Here is a 14,686-nt window from a genome sequence, read left to right on the forward strand (position 1 = left end):
TAGCTTTAAGCTGTACTTTTAATGTAGTGAAACGTTCATTACTAAAAAAGAATGCAGTATTTTTACAATAAATTGTGCAAAACATTCAAAGTATAACATAACATACACTGTGATTTTGACCAAGTACAAAATAGTGAGAAACAACACTAGTATAATTTGGACAGCTCACCAGTTTGTTAAATTACAGAGATGCATAAAGCAGTGTTTAGTCTAGTGTTAAAGTGAACCTACAGGTAGAATCCCTCAGAAACATTTAAAATATATTATACCTTCATTTACATATAAAATGCATAGCTTTAGCTATAAAGAACGAGAACCCAAAACTCATCATTTAAAAATTTCCCGTCTTAATAGCAGTTTATCGAGTGTGCAGAAGAATTAAAGTTGAATGATGGTTGAGTTTAGAATTTCAGGCGCATGTTTAGATTTAGATGACTTGGAGAGGTCTCGCTGTAAAAAGAAATAACAAATTAGATTTTTTGAATTACGGTAAATGTTTTTGTAAATTGCTTTTTATGTCTTTATGCAGTATAGAGACAGGGACAAGCAGGAGGGCAGTTAAATATTAGACTGATATGTACATGACAAAAGTAACTTGGTTAATATTAGGTGTAGATTAGAAGAAAACAAACAGTCAAGTTATAAGAGAGGACAAGAGGATATAAAAAAAATCTAATCAGTGACTATATATACACAAGAATATTATTTCTTGAAGAACCCTTTGCTATTTTAGGTAAATATTTTAATAATTTATAGTTTACATAGTTATTGTTATTATAAGCTGTTATTAAACCCTTGTTTGGTAATTTTCTATTATTGTTACATAAAACGTATGTCCATTTTACATATTGCAAAATGTATAAAAAAATACATATTGAATATATTGTAGTGTTGTATAATGGTCACATGACATTCAGAATAAACAAATAAAAGATGTATTTTTGTTAGTAACTGTTATATTTAGATTTTCTTTTTTACATTTTATGATTTCATTATAATTAATTGCTTTTATCAACTCATGAACCCCCTGCAGTTCCTTTACAAACCACAAGGGGTGCACGAACCCCAGTTTGGGAACCATGATTCCAAATAAATTGCATTTATATAAATTTTATGGTGCATAAACGGTTAAAAAAAGGAAAACAATTGTGTTTAAACATGCCGAATTGGGAAAATATGTTTGCTATTTTTTTTTTTAATAGATTCAGGCTTAACAAATTCCTTTTTGTTAGCATAGTATGTCAGTATCACAAATGTTCAGCAGGCATTAACACAACAATAGCCTAGAAAAGACTTGAAACCTCTTGCTCTCTTTTAACTAGACTGTGAGATACCAGTGGAGACTAAGGGGGCAGACCGAAAATTACCTGAAACTCTGTATAGGTACTTGCAACAGAGTTAATGCTGAAGTTTCGTTGTGGACTTGCAGGGACCATCATCACCCCACCCACACCAACAGTAAGATGACAAATATTCTCCTTATTGCGCTCTAGCGTACCTTGATGAGGAGGTTTACCACGGGCTGGAGTCTTCACCGCATTACCCTGCTTTGAAAGTAGACACATTACCTTTGTTAATCAGTACAGGATTGAGTATGTTAGTTAATTAAAAGCTTAAGAACAATAGTTTGGTTAAAGCCATGCACTGACCTTTGGAGGGCGGGACATAGGAGAGTGACAGACAGTCCCACCACAAACAGATCGGATAGTGCTGTTAGAAGTGCCAGTACTTGAAGTAGCATTAAACTGAGGAAAAGCCAAACAATTAATATCGCAACAGCCATGCATTTACTTTAAATACACAGCATACCAGTGTGAAAAATGAAAACAAGAATATAATTTAAAATTTTGGCCTCCTATATATAAAAAAACAAGAAAAATAAAATAATTTTGTCCTTTACCTTTCGAGCTTTGCAAGGTGTTGTGTTGCCCAGAAATCGTCGTTTAGTTGGTGTTCGCACCACAGTCCCATAGACCATGTCCTCTTCTGTCTGCTTGCTTTTCTTTTGTTGCTGAACAACATAAGACAGTGCTTGTATTATTAAAATGTTTTTTTTTTCTTTTTTAGTAGATACATATATAATTTAATGTGTCCAGACATTTGAATCGGAGCATGAAATCAGGTCCAAGATCTGTCTATTACAATTGTACGGGATAATACTACTTATATGGCAAGTTAAGCAAGTTACGAACCCTTTCCTGTTTTTCACGTTCCTTCTCCAGTCGGTAGGACTCCCACTGATCAGCCACAAACTGCATAAACTTTTGTCCATTCACCAGAAACTCTCTGTTCTGCTCCTGCTCCCACTGTTCAATTTCAGCCTTCAGCTTCTTCTCAAGCTAAATGAGAAACTGGGTTACAAATCTCTAAGCTTTCCTAAAGAGTAGCCTTATAATATTAATAGATGTCATAATTACCTTGGGAAGGCTTTTGACCAGATCAGCCCGTTGTTTCTCCTCCTTCAGAAGGTGTCCTCCTCTATTAGTGAATCTGGATGGATCTTTGGCCTTTTGCTAAAAATAAAACAACAACAAAATGTTTTAGCTGTACTAATATACGTTTTTGCATGCCAGTGCCCTTAAATGAACTTACTTCAAGCTCTTTGAAAAGTCTCCAGTTCTCTTCCCATTGGTGAACACCTTCGAAAAGCTCCTTGTGATCCTCGTAATGCTGTTTAAGGCGCACAATTTCTGTATCATGCAAGCTCAGAAGTTCTTCACTGTAATCATCTGAGAGAAAAGCGAACATCTAAACTCTTACAGAAAAGTTACAGTAAGAAAAAGAAAGAAAAATAATAACTTACCATCATAATAGGGCACAAAAGCTTGCCGTTGGTCAGAGCTACAAAAGCACTTATCCCAGAACACGGCAATCTCATTTCGAATGGCACATGTAACATTCTGGATATTTTTAAGCTTCAGTTCCTCAAGACGTCTGACCTCAGCGTGTAACTGCCGGTAGAGGACACAATTAATACATTTTCTGTATTTGTTTTTAAAACGCTTAAAGGATTAGTCCATTTACTAGTGTCATCCAACATGTTAATGTCTTTCTTTGTTCAGTCGAGAAGAAATTATGTTTTTTGAGGAAAACATTCCAGGATTTTTCTCATTTAATGGACTTTAATGGACCACAACACTTAACACTTAACTCAACACTTTTTTCAACTGAGTTTTAAAGAACTCTAAACGATCCCAAACAAGGCATAAGAGTCTTATCTAGCGAAACGATTGTCATTTTTGACAAGAAAAATAAAAAGTATGCACTTTTAAACCACAACTTCTTGTCTATCTCCGGTCCGGTGATGTGCCAGTGCGACCTCATGTAATTGCGTTATGACGTAAAAAAGGTCACGTGTTGCATATATAAAACGCACATTTGCGGACCTTTTAAACAATAAACTGACACAAAGTCATTACTTAGTATCATTCAACATACAACAACGTCGAAATGGTCCTCTTTCTCCACACTTGTAAACACTGGGGCGTAGTTTCGATACATCATCCATGACGTCTTGACGTGATGACGTATTGCATGAGGTCGCACTGGAGCGTCACAGGACCGGAGGAAGACGAGAAGTTGTGGTTTAAAAGTGCTTATTTTTTATTTTTCTTATCTATCGTTTCGCTAGATAAGACCATTATGCATCTTTTGGGATCGTTTAGAGTCCTTTAAAACTCAGTTTAAAAAAAACTGTTAAGTGTTAAGTGTTGGGGTCCATTAAAGTCCACTAAAATGAGAAAAATCCTGCAATGTTTTCCCCAAAAAACACAACTTCCTCTCGAATGAACAAAGAAAGACATCAACATCTTGGATGACATGATGGTGAGTAAATTATCTGGATTTATTTTAAGACAATGGACTAATCCTTTAACTAATGCAGTGATGTAATGTTATAGACAGTAGAACTAACAAAAAACATACAAAAATGAGTAAAGTGTGATTGGTCTGTGACAGAACCAACAAAACAAAAGATTACTAACAGCTTCCATGTTTCTTCTCTTCGAGTGGGTCATGTGTTCAGAAATAGCGTCACGCTCTTCCTGTGGAGTCTGCAACCTTTCCCAGAGATTCTGGATCGTCTCTCGATAGGAGCCACAGACACGCTCGTTCTCAGCCTTCCTGCTCTCCAGCTATATTTTTTAATAATATTATTATGCATTTGTTTCATCTTAAATTTGCAGTATTTTAAATTAAGTTTCAGTTGTACCTGATGCAAGAGGACTTTGAGTGAATCAATGTTTTCTTTAGACAAGCAAAAACTCTCTTCATCTTCACACACGACATCCTTTTCAAAACTAGTTTCAGGCAACTGATCCAGATCATCCATGCAAAGTATGATCTTTTTCTTGAGTTTGACAAATTCTTCATGTCTCCGTTCCTTGTAAAAGATATAAAACTCTGCATCAAACACTGTGATTTGTATCAAACCTGGAGGCTAGGGTTTAAAACCAATCCCTAATATTGTCATTACCTTCTCATCAGCGAGATGGGCGATGTGTTGACGAAATTTCCCCAGCTCTTCCAGAGATGGAACAGAACTGGAAGACAGGGAAAATGGCTGGGAACAGAGAATATCACAGAGATCTTGATCCTGCTCTGTTAAAGCTTTGAGCGTCTGAATTCTTTGATTTTTCTCTCGTAGCATAACTTCGACATGGGTCCGGAGGTCTTTCTCCTGCTTAAGTATAGTGTCTCTTCTGTCCTCTTGAAACATTACAAACCAAAAGAAAAGTGTTATTAGCGTTTATTCTTTCTTTAAGATCTAAAATTTGCATGCAGCAGAGTAAATACTTGCTTGAAACATGGGAAGCTGAAGCTCCAAGCACAATTTGCTCATCTCTTTGCGACATGTCTCGATACTTGTCATCAGACGACTCCGCAGACTCTCTTCCTCCGCGATCATCATATCCAGAAGACTCTAAAGCACAGAAGTTTTGTTAGTTGAATCACTGAAGCTTCTTCAACAGGATCCAGCAGATGATTCAAAGCATTACACTCACTTTGACATGATTCTTAACCACATTCGTTCGCTCTAATCGCTGATCCTCTGGGATGCCAATCTCCTCCCAGATGTCCTTCAGATGGCAAAGGGCTTTATTTAGGCATGCCACAGATTCTGCAGCAATGACCTCACTAAAATCATAACCAGAACAGATTACTAAGTAAACTGACATAACGTTACATGTATTGAGAGGTTAGGTTACATATTTGCAACACAGCTTTTTATTAACAAATATTAATGATCAGAAATATCAGTTTATATAGTGCTTACCAGCAATCTACGTATCATTAAATGATAAAGTTAGCAATGACATAACTATAACTATATAATGTTGCTGATATAACGTATAACGTTATAAGGATCCACCCATGCGAGTTAACTTAGATAAACACCTGCTGTCTGTCTAGTGCAAGTTGTATGCGTTTTGTGAAATGTCATGTAATGATCTCGAAAATTAGCAAAATTGTCAGTGGCAGTGATTTTCAAAACAAACTGCGAGTTAAAATAAATCCTGTTAAGCGACGTTACTGCGTCCGTACACACCCCGAAATAAAACACACATCAAACTACAACATATCGCCAAGAACACTCACCTCTTCCTCATCCTGGTATCCCAAAACAGACTTTCCTTTTGTTAATTTATATTTTATATAAGAAAATTAGATTGTACAGTACACGCACTCTGATCGTGCCACAACCGTTTCTGATTCAAAATATGCGTCAGACTCGCGCCGACCATTTGATTGGCTGATTTCGAGCGTCACTGCGCATGCGTGAGCATGTGTCAAACAGACACGAATTGTTCTCAGATGACCTCAAGGCTTTTTAAAATTGACCACTCCTGTTTTTCCGTGAATAATATGTAACTACAGAAACACTTCTCTTGAAAGTAACTGTACATATTTTTTTACAATTGTTTTGTTTATTATTACTGTGATATTTACCTTTTAACATCTTTACATGTGTGTATTATTTTATTCTAATATTAATATTTTTAATATTACCACTGCACTCCTTCCTGTAACCTTATGACACAATTATTTGGTTCTTCTTTGTCTGTAGAAAAGAAAACACAGCCAGCAATTCTTATTGGATGCTGTATTGTTGTAGATTTAAAAAACAAAATTAAGAAACTGTACCTGAAATGTATACATAAATACAACTTTCATACTGGACCATTCCCATTTGTACTCATTGTAATGTCTTTACATGAGATTAAATATGCACTTAAAACTAGTAAATGTTTATTAATCGTTCTACATCAGTTATTACAGTACATGCCGTATTCTGAACAAAAGGCATTAAACATTTTAATAAAGTGCAATTTTGTATCTCATGTTTGCCACTTCTGCATTCATACATGACACAAAAAATTAAGACTGAGCAGCAAACACCCCTTGCTGTCATCACATAAGACATATTATTTGTTCTTAGGTCATAAAGATGACCAGGACAATTAGGACATAGTCAGTCCTCCCTGCTCTGTCCTGGGGTTTGGTTGTAACACGTGGAATGTTGTTTAAGACTCAAGCGCGATTTTCCAATAATGCTTCCAGAAGTCGGGCACTGTTTGTGATGGCTGTAGTCACCACTATGAATCTGCAACCTTTCAAAAGAATGTTGAATAATAAATTAGAGTAAATCATACACTTGATTGGATTGAACTTATATTTAAACGTAGTTTTGAACACAGAAAACATATCTGAGAATATTTCACCTCTTTCCTTGCCAAGAAAGCGGAGAGCAGAGATCTCCGAGTAGGTGCAGCCTCCAAGGAACATCACTAGAATGATCCTTTGTGCATCTGAACTATGACCACCAGCTAAAACAAATAACGAGTTGGAAAATAAGAGCTTGATGATAATGCAAAGGTTTTCTAACTTGAATCAGAACACAAGATAATTGGCTAAAATGTATTTGCAAATTATTTTCTAAAGTTTTACACAGGGTTCCCACACCTTACTTAACTTCAAATTCAAGGACTTTCTAGGTCCAATCTGACATGAAACTATAACTATAATGTTGCTGATATAACAAACACGTTATAAGGATCCACCCATGCGAGCTAACTTAGATAAACACCTGCTGTCTGTCTAGTGCGAGTTGTACCAACACGTACCTGAACTGTCATGGCAACTTGGCATAAAGCGCGACTTGCTGAGCAACATGAATTTACACAAAGTTACACTTTAAATTGTCCAAATTTACACCTTAAATTTCATTTTGAATTTTTGTGCTGACTAACTAAAAATGTTGCTACTAGTCTGTTTGAAACATTTAAATAAAAATGAAGTAGCAGTATTGCACAATATTTCATTGAGTCTTGAATTTGCACAGTCATTTGTTGCACAGTAAAACTATGAGTTCTGTAGCTCTGTTTAAGCATGATGCTTTTTGTAAAGCTAGCAAATGTAATATTTGCAGCTTAATTGATTAAAAGGGAGATAGAAATGGTATTGGATCAGTATAGGTATCGACAGATACTCAAGGTTGTGGTATCGACATCGGTATCAGTCATGAAAAAGTGGTATCGGCCCAGCCCTAATATTATCCTACACTACGCAGGGAATAATATGGATTTTTTTTTTTCAGAAAACTTCTTGCATAAAACAGATTTATGCACTTTCAATGACCTGTATCTATGTGTGCATATTTTCAAAAATTTCCCCGGGACTTGAATTTTTTCCCCCAGATTCAAAAACTTTCAAGGATTTAAAGGACCTGTGGGAACCCTGTTAACATATCTTACTGAAATCACATTTTTATATTAGAGAAAGAATAATATCTTATACAAACCTGAACCAGCAAATTCCTGTCCATTCAGCATCCGCGTGACCTCCTCTAGACCTGTCCAACCATCTCTCTCCAACACCTGCAAAGGACACACAGGCCAAGGGGAAAACACTATAAAAAAAACTTAAGCAAGGAGAAAAAAAGATTAAGGTCAATGCATTCAAAACCCTTTTGGAAATCTAATATGTGGATTTAACCTGTTCAATCAGTTTACAGCTCAGAGGAATGTAAGCACCACTGAAGATATATGCCATGTCTCGTGGAACCCGAAGATCATACTCCTCCCCAGATTTTGGTACCTGTACATTACATAGTAAAAGATTAAATGATAATGATATCAATATTATAAAGTCTTTGATTTGGTTGGTTGTTTTTGAAAAAAATAAAAGAATTGAAATCATTAACTAACCAAAGCCAGTTTTCTACTCAGAGCTCGAAAATTGCTCTTTTTAGCCAATGAGGAAAAGGCATCCGTCAGCTTTCCTGAAAGAAAACATATGTGTTGATTTTAATGCATCTAGTATCCTAAACCTGTATGCACATTGAGATACATAAAAGAGAGCACTAAAGTTCTCACCCACAGTCTTGTCATTGACAAGTTTCCCCACTTTACTCTCCATGACTGTCAATGTTTCTCCAGACTGCTGTTCTACCAGCAGACCCAGCTGCCTTAGGTTAGCAAATGTCAGTAGGTGATGTATACCATAACTCTGAAAAAGAGGCAACATAAAATATCATAAAATATGATCTCTAAACAGGAATAGTCATTTTCTGAAGATTCACTTAAGCAACTAAGTCATTATAAAATAGGAATATGGTTTGATTAAACATTTCAAGTGATATATACCTGAAGGAACTGAGATTTAAGAGATCGATAGTCCTTGGACAAAAGTCCTAACAAAGAGGTAAATACAATATTTTACAGAATTGCTAGAAACAGATAACAACATGATCAATGTTAATTGTATACAAATCAGACTCACCATTTTCTGTGAGAGATAACAGGCAAAGGAGTCTGAGGCTGTCAATCATTGACACCTGATAGACAGTCATCATTCTTTTAATCAAGTATCATTTATTAATTATCATAACATTATTATGGCAGTGCCCTGTTCACAGAAATCGTGTTTTTATTCATACCTGTCGACTGATATGTTCTTGAATGTAGGCGATGCATGCACGAATCTCAAAACCTTCCAGCAATGCTAAACAAGAGAATTAGGCAAATTATTACTGTGTTGTAGAATTGATTTACCATTTGTATAGCAGACCTCATATCCATCCAGAAATCTTACAATGTTCAGTCTTTAACAATTCCTGGAAATCTTGCTTCGTCTTCTTCTTCATCATTGATTCACTGGCCCCAATATCTATGAGAACACGTTAAAATTTTCACATTGTGCTAAATCATTACCATTAATTATTATTAGGCTCACAACTTCACAGTTCTGTAATGAGGTCAGTGGAACGAATGAAACTTACGAAGACTAAGAAGACGATGTTCCTGTTTCAGTCCTTTCAGTTCATCTGCAACAAATGTCTTCATCTGCTGGATGTCCATCCCACGCCGTTTCTTTTATCAATTCACACACAAAAAACAATTTAATTTTCCATACACTAATATGTATTCAAATGTTCTCATTATTATGCTTTTAATATTAATACTTACATCATATGCTGTTTGAAGATTTTTGGCCTTTTGACTTAGAAATCCAAACACGTTGGAGAAATGCTCATTCCTTATTTCATTGAATACCTAATGAAGTACAACAAACAGGGTCATATTTAATAAATAATAGCTACCTCTTTCTGCCCCAAACCTACACACGGTTGAGCCAAAGTTATGCAATTTACACAACCAGTGCAATACTTTCAAGGTGCCACAGATCCAATGTGTTTAAACTTTGGGCCATTCATGCAATGCAAATCCAATGCAAATAACATTTTAGTAAGCATTTTAATATTAAACAAAATTAAACAATTCGCTTTAACAAAGATTAAGTCATTCTTACTTTATCTTGAGAGTTAAGCATCACTTTGATGCTCTTGTCAGAGGAAGTGACATCAGGGCCAAATTCAACACTGCCTAGTTGAGGAATTTAATAAAATACATGAACTTCAATAGAAAGGAGTTCTACACATATTTGCTTGGTGTGTCATTTATGAAGAAGAAACTGCTTACTTACTACATTTAATTCTAAAAATATCATCCACCAGTCCCTCATAAACAACTTGAGAACAGAGAGGAGTAACAAAGTCCACATCTAAAACAGAAAAGCACAGTTTTAGACCATTTTATGGAGAGTAAAGAGTGCTATCCTAACAGCATGGGATGTATTATCAACCCAAAAACTGACCTCTATCAATAAGAAAGACTTTTGCAAATTCAGGTTGCTTTATTCTCTTTTCTCCATCCTCCATTTGCTCCCTCCAGGATTCATACACCATCTACAAAAAGTAAAATGTGGCAAGAAAGACACCAAATGTCACCAAAATCTATTCATCTTATTAATAGGGCAAAGAGTTTTGTCCCAAAACCTCATCTTGGCACATCTACCAATCCCATAAACCTTTGAAAAGGACCCATACATATTCTGTAAAAGATATAGTGCACTTCCTCCAGTGGTCACCCAGCGCTGGTCTCCCTCCTGTGAAATCACAAATTATACATTAAGAATATTTTATTATTTCTAAACATCTTTGCATTACTATATCATCCTATTCAGCATTACCAGAAAATTATCTCTGAAGAATTCAGGCAACTCTAAGCTCAAGATGTCATCATCCAGAGGAAGAATGTAGAAATTCCACTCATCAGTTGTAATATCTATGAAAAAAAAACATTAACATCCTAGTTAATGTCTGCTGACTTATGGATAAGTCTGAAAATGCAACACCTGTAACTTACCTCCATAAACCCCCTGCTCCTCCAAAATGTTATCACATGCATAAAACTGAAAAGAATAACATTAAATTCAAGTTGAACCACAACAAATGCATTGTACGTAGTTCAACATAATTTCAGAACACTTGTTACCTTTTGTGGTGTAAATATGATCTTATATCTTCTGAATCTTCCAGCTGCCTTGTCTGAATTAACTAAATCTGTAAACATAGACAAACTATCAATCTATACATTCGCCTGTTTTGTTTGCATATACCAGGTCTTCAACCTTTCACAAACTAAGGACACTTAAAGGTACACTTTTTTAAAAATATGGTCATTTTCATGCTCATGGTTACTTTTAATAGCAGGGGACTATTTTCAGGTGCTGCGCAACATCATTGCGCCTCCCGCAGCCATGTTACAGCAGCAAAGTCCTTGATTATTACGCCAGAATGAGAGCACAGTCCCAGCCATATCTGGCTAGAAAATCGCAACGTTTAATTTTCCGTTGGTCTTAGTACCAATGTAACTACAGAAAAGTCAAGTTTAAAATAGGAAAAATATCTAAACTCCTTGGTTATTTTTTTGCACGATGCTAATGGTCTAATCAGATTCAATGAATTATGCTAAGCTATGCTAAAAGTGGTACCGCCAGACCTGGAGATCGGCTGAATGGATTCCAAAATCAAATGTTTTTAACTCTAGGGGAGCTGGAAAATGAGCAGTGGAGCGTCCCTTTAAAGGAAAGAGAGGAGGAGCACGTACCCTAATACATAATGCTTTACAATATTACGTTACTCCCAAAAAAGTAACTAATTATGTTACTTAGTTACTTTTCATGGAAAGTAATGCTTTTAGTTACTCTGGCCAGCCATCTCAGTTTCTTCCCACACAGGCGTGTATGCATAGAGTGCATAATGTGACTAGTACGTTCAGTTTAATTAAGTAAATATTTTTTATCAAATTATTTAAACTAAAAAAGTAACTTGCATTACTTTTTTGAAAAATTAACTCAAATAAATCGCCTCATGATGAATTTAAAAAGTAATGTGTTACTTTACTAGTTACTTCAGAAAAGTTTTGGTCTACAAAGCCACATACTTTTCTGTTTTCTGAAAAGATTTTAACGTGGGAACCTTTATTTTAATTAAGTTTTAATTTTTATTATTAGCCTATTAATGCCTAATTTAATTTTTCCCAAAATATTATTTTGAATTTTAATATTTGGAGGACCCCTGATAATCCCACCACACACCACCTAAGGGCCCCCGTTAAAGTCTCATGGAATACTATCAATAACAACAAACAACACAAACCTGAAATCCACTTTACAGTTTGTATTCGAGGACGTATTAGAAAACACAGTCTAAAAAAAAGAGGTAACATTTAGAAAGGAGAAGTATGCAAAAAAACACAACTTATTTTTAAAAGTGACCCACTCACTGATCTGAAGTGCTGACAACTTGCTTGAGCTCAACTTTATAAAGTTTGTCAACCTCATGTTGCTACGAGTTAAAACCAAATAGTCTTATGAGAAAAGGTGCAGTGACCAATCAACATATTAACATAGGTGTCCCACAAACTTATACTTATTAATACATTGTATAAATAATCCTACCTTTAGGATTGTGACATTTGCTATTCGATCAAGAGGGCTCATCAGATCTGCATCAATGAATAAATCCTTACTCCCTGGAAGCTGTAAAGGCAAACACATTTATGCTTAAAACTTAATGGTCATTGAAGAAACAGTGGGTGGTTAAACACTTTACCTGTTCCAGCAGAAATATGAGCTGATCTCTGGCCACTCTCTTAAGCAGAGAGAAATCAGGCAGTTCAGGAGCATCTCTCCTCCTCTCTGTCTGTGCCATATGGAGAGCTACCACACTATCCACAACTGGATAAACCTATAAAATAAGACTGGACTGTGTAATGTAAATGTGTGTAAGCGGCAAATGCAGAATGATCAATTATCACTGTGCCTGAATCTCTTCCATCAGCAGACACCAATGACATTTACTGTTTATATAAAACCCAAGTGATCGGAATGTCATAAATGATCCATAATAATTTAGTAAGTCCTACTAATATAATTACCCATATTAATCTAAATGGGAAGCGTATTAAAGGCGGTGAACTAGTATCATACCTCGTCCACCTTTTCCGGAAGTGGTTTTGCGATTCAAATCGCTTGTTTCCATACGGACACATCAGAACCGCGGACATAAAATCTGCTTCCTTCCATTCTGTAACTTACATAAACAATATTTTTGAAGCAAACGTGATTTCTTCTGTATAAGAAAGTGGGATAATCCGAGTTATATATTCACAATAAAGTAAATCAATTAGTGACAGTTGTTTAAACTAAGCACTTTTTAATGTCTGTAATCATGAGTTCGCCGACCTCAGTTCTACTAGAAACGGTCAACTTTGCAGCAGAGAAACATCGAAATCAGCGCCGTAAAGACCCAGATGCGACACCTTACATCAATCATCCCATAGGTACTATACTAGAGCAATAAACTACAAGTATACTAAGAAAAACAAGCGTATTTAACTCAAATCTAATGTAATGTCACGGTCTTGTTACTTTACCATAAATTGTCTCATTTTCACAGGTGTTGCAAGGATTTTAAGTAATGAAGGAGGAATCACAGATATCGAAGTTTTACAAGTGAGCTACAAATAGGCTTTAAAATAAATAAATAATCAGTGTTTACTGTAACTGCCCTAAGTAAGGTGGTTTAACAGTGATTATAGTTTAACTGTAGTATTTATTTGTAATAAAACACAAATGTATCATTGTCTTACTATAGTTTACTATACGTTTTAAAGTAAAACTATGGTAATATAAATGGTAATTAACCCCAAATCAAACAATTTTACTGTCATAAAAACATTTCCTAAGGAAAAGATTGATAATATTCATTTTTTTCTGGTAATACAGGCAGCTTTGCTTCATGATACAGTAGAGGACACTGACACAACTATTGATGAGCTGGAATCTGTTTTTGGACCGACAGTAGCGAGAATCGTCCAGGAAGTGACAGATGACAGGACCCTGCCAAAAGAGGAGAGAAAACGTCTACAAGTGGAGCATGCACCACACCGCAGCCATCAGGCCAAGCTGGTTAAACTAGCTGACAAGTTGTATAATTTACGGGACCTCAATCGTTGCACCCCTACGGGTGAGATATTGTTGCTTTGAAAGATTTGTACATTTAGTCTGTCATTTCACTGCCATTTTTATGCTGTCATTGTACCGTAAAAATTGGTGTTTTCTCTCTTGACGGGTTGGACACAACAGAGGGTTCAAGAATATTTTGTATGGGCATCTCAAGTTATAAAGGGGCTTCGTGGCACCAACGCTGAACTTGAGGAGAAACTGCAGAAGCTCTTTTTAGAGAGAGGAGTGGAAATATGAGCTGGTTGAAAAGAGGGTGCCGTACAATGCAATTGATTCTCATGTGGTGTACTTTATCTTAATATAGATCTATAGTTATTATGAATAGGATTTTTTTATAATGGGATTTTTTTCACATTTTCTCCTTGGTTATTAAAAAAATAAATACGGGCATGGTATTGAATTATGAAATAAAATGTAAGTTTTGTGAAAGCTGATAAATGTTGTTGTCTATGATTATTTCTCATAATAATTTCTAAACTGCTTTTCCCTTACAAACACTCATAATATAAGTATAGTTTAAAGGGATAGTTCACCCAAAAATGAAAATTCTATCATTTACTCACCCTTGTGTTGTTACAAACCTGTATACATTTCTTTGTTTTGATGAACACAGAGGAAGATATTATGAGGAATGTATGTAACTGGAACTGGAATGTATGGAACTATATGTAAGTGAATGGGGCTCATGATCAGTTTGGTTACAAACATTTCTCAAAATATCTTCCTTACGTGTTCATTAGAAGAGAGACTTTTATACATGTTTATAACAACATGAGAGTGAGAAAATTATAGAATTTTTATTTTTGGGTGAACT

General features: G+C 35.4%; 3 protein-coding genes across 5 annotated transcripts; 1 reads left to right on the forward strand and 2 right to left on the reverse strand.

Moving 5' to 3' along the window:
- Nucleotides 1-5,826, reverse strand: prc1b (protein regulator of cytokinesis 1b). 2 transcript variants are annotated; one of them, XM_073859239.1, is made up of 14 exons: nucleotides 5,599-5,826; nucleotides 5,004-5,136; nucleotides 4,798-4,921; nucleotides 4,475-4,707; nucleotides 4,211-4,381; nucleotides 3,984-4,133; nucleotides 2,804-2,951; nucleotides 2,593-2,729; nucleotides 2,418-2,513; nucleotides 2,193-2,339; nucleotides 1,901-2,011; nucleotides 1,650-1,745; nucleotides 1,368-1,547; nucleotides 1-450 (listed from the first exon to the last, which is right to left on the reverse strand). In XM_073859239.1, the coding sequence occupies exons 1-14, from the start codon at nucleotides 5,607-5,609 to the stop codon at nucleotides 379-381; spliced, it is 1,809 nt and encodes a 602-aa protein (XP_073715340.1). In that variant the 5' UTR covers nucleotides 5,610-5,826; the 3' UTR covers nucleotides 1-378. The 2 variants fall into 2 exon arrangements, with proteins under 2 accessions (XP_073715340.1, XP_073715341.1); XM_073859240.1 differs by having other exon boundaries at nucleotides 1,368-1,544; nucleotides 5,599-5,820.
- A 401-nt stretch (nucleotides 5,827-6,227) lies between these two features.
- Nucleotides 6,228-12,969, reverse strand: vps33b (VPS33B late endosome and lysosome associated). 2 transcript variants are annotated; one of them, XM_073859238.1, is made up of 24 exons: nucleotides 12,835-12,969; nucleotides 12,458-12,592; nucleotides 12,304-12,384; nucleotides 12,129-12,190; nucleotides 12,002-12,051; nucleotides 10,836-10,903; nucleotides 10,707-10,752; nucleotides 10,531-10,625; nucleotides 10,339-10,446; nucleotides 10,156-10,243; nucleotides 9,985-10,062; nucleotides 9,811-9,884; nucleotides 9,468-9,554; nucleotides 9,281-9,371; nucleotides 9,094-9,168; nucleotides 8,939-9,003; nucleotides 8,782-8,836; nucleotides 8,646-8,692; nucleotides 8,376-8,508; nucleotides 8,208-8,281; nucleotides 7,996-8,097; nucleotides 7,802-7,877; nucleotides 6,723-6,827; nucleotides 6,228-6,611 (listed from the first exon to the last, which is right to left on the reverse strand). In XM_073859238.1, exons 2-24 carry the CDS (start codon nucleotides 12,554-12,556, stop codon nucleotides 6,532-6,534), a joined length of 1,839 nt encoding a protein of 612 aa, XP_073715339.1. In that variant the 5' UTR covers nucleotides 12,557-12,592; nucleotides 12,835-12,969; the 3' UTR covers nucleotides 6,228-6,531. The 2 variants fall into 2 exon arrangements, with proteins under 2 accessions (XP_073715339.1, XP_073715338.1); XM_073859237.1 differs by having other exon boundaries at nucleotides 12,783-12,911.
- An 84-nt stretch (nucleotides 12,970-13,053) lies between these two features.
- Nucleotides 13,054-14,310, forward strand: hddc3 (HD domain containing 3). The gene is made up of 4 exons (XM_073859241.1): nucleotides 13,054-13,187; nucleotides 13,304-13,359; nucleotides 13,633-13,869; nucleotides 13,975-14,310. Exons 1-4 carry the CDS (start codon nucleotides 13,064-13,066, stop codon nucleotides 14,107-14,109), a joined length of 552 nt encoding a protein of 183 aa, XP_073715342.1. The 5' UTR covers nucleotides 13,054-13,063; the 3' UTR covers nucleotides 14,110-14,310.
- Nucleotides 14,311-14,686: the final 376 nt, after the last annotated feature.

This window comes from Misgurnus anguillicaudatus, chromosome 21, assembly GCF_027580225.2.
Source record: "Misgurnus anguillicaudatus chromosome 21, ASM2758022v2, whole genome shotgun sequence".
Lineage (NCBI taxonomy): Eukaryota > Metazoa > Chordata > Actinopteri > Cypriniformes > Cobitidae > Misgurnus > Misgurnus anguillicaudatus.

Bases quoted from the DNA above. Each gene is read 5' to 3' on its own strand.
- vps33b (XM_073859237.1), bottom strand. From the start codon at position 12,911: ATGTCCGCGGTTCTGATGTGTCCGTATGGAAACAAGCGATTTGAATCG. The intron at 12,385-12,457 runs GTAAAGTGTTTA...TTGCCTTTACAG, and splicing joins TCATATTTCTGCTGGAACAG to CTTCCAGGGAGTAAGGATTT. The intron at 8,693-8,781 runs GTGAGTCTGATT...CCTCTTTGTTAG, and splicing joins GTTATCTCTCACAGAAAATG to GACTTTTGTCCAAGGACTAT.
- hddc3 (XM_073859241.1), top strand. From the start codon at position 13,064: ATGTCTGTAATCATGAGTTCGCCGACCTCAGTTCTACTAGAAACGGTC. The intron at 13,188-13,303 runs GTACTATACTAG...TCATTTTCACAG, and splicing joins TTACATCAATCATCCCATAG to GTGTTGCAAGGATTTTAAGT. The intron at 13,360-13,632 runs GTGAGCTACAAA...CTGGTAATACAG, and splicing joins CAGATATCGAAGTTTTACAA to GCAGCTTTGCTTCATGATAC.
- prc1b (XM_073859239.1), bottom strand. The intron at 4,134-4,210 runs GTACAACTGAAA...TAAAAAATATAG, and splicing joins TCAAAGTCCTCTTGCATCAG to CTGGAGAGCAGGAAGGCTGA. The intron at 1,746-1,900 runs GTAAAGGACAAA...GCTTTTCCTCAG, and splicing joins CACCTTGCAAAGCTCGAAAG to TTTAATGCTACTTCAAGTAC.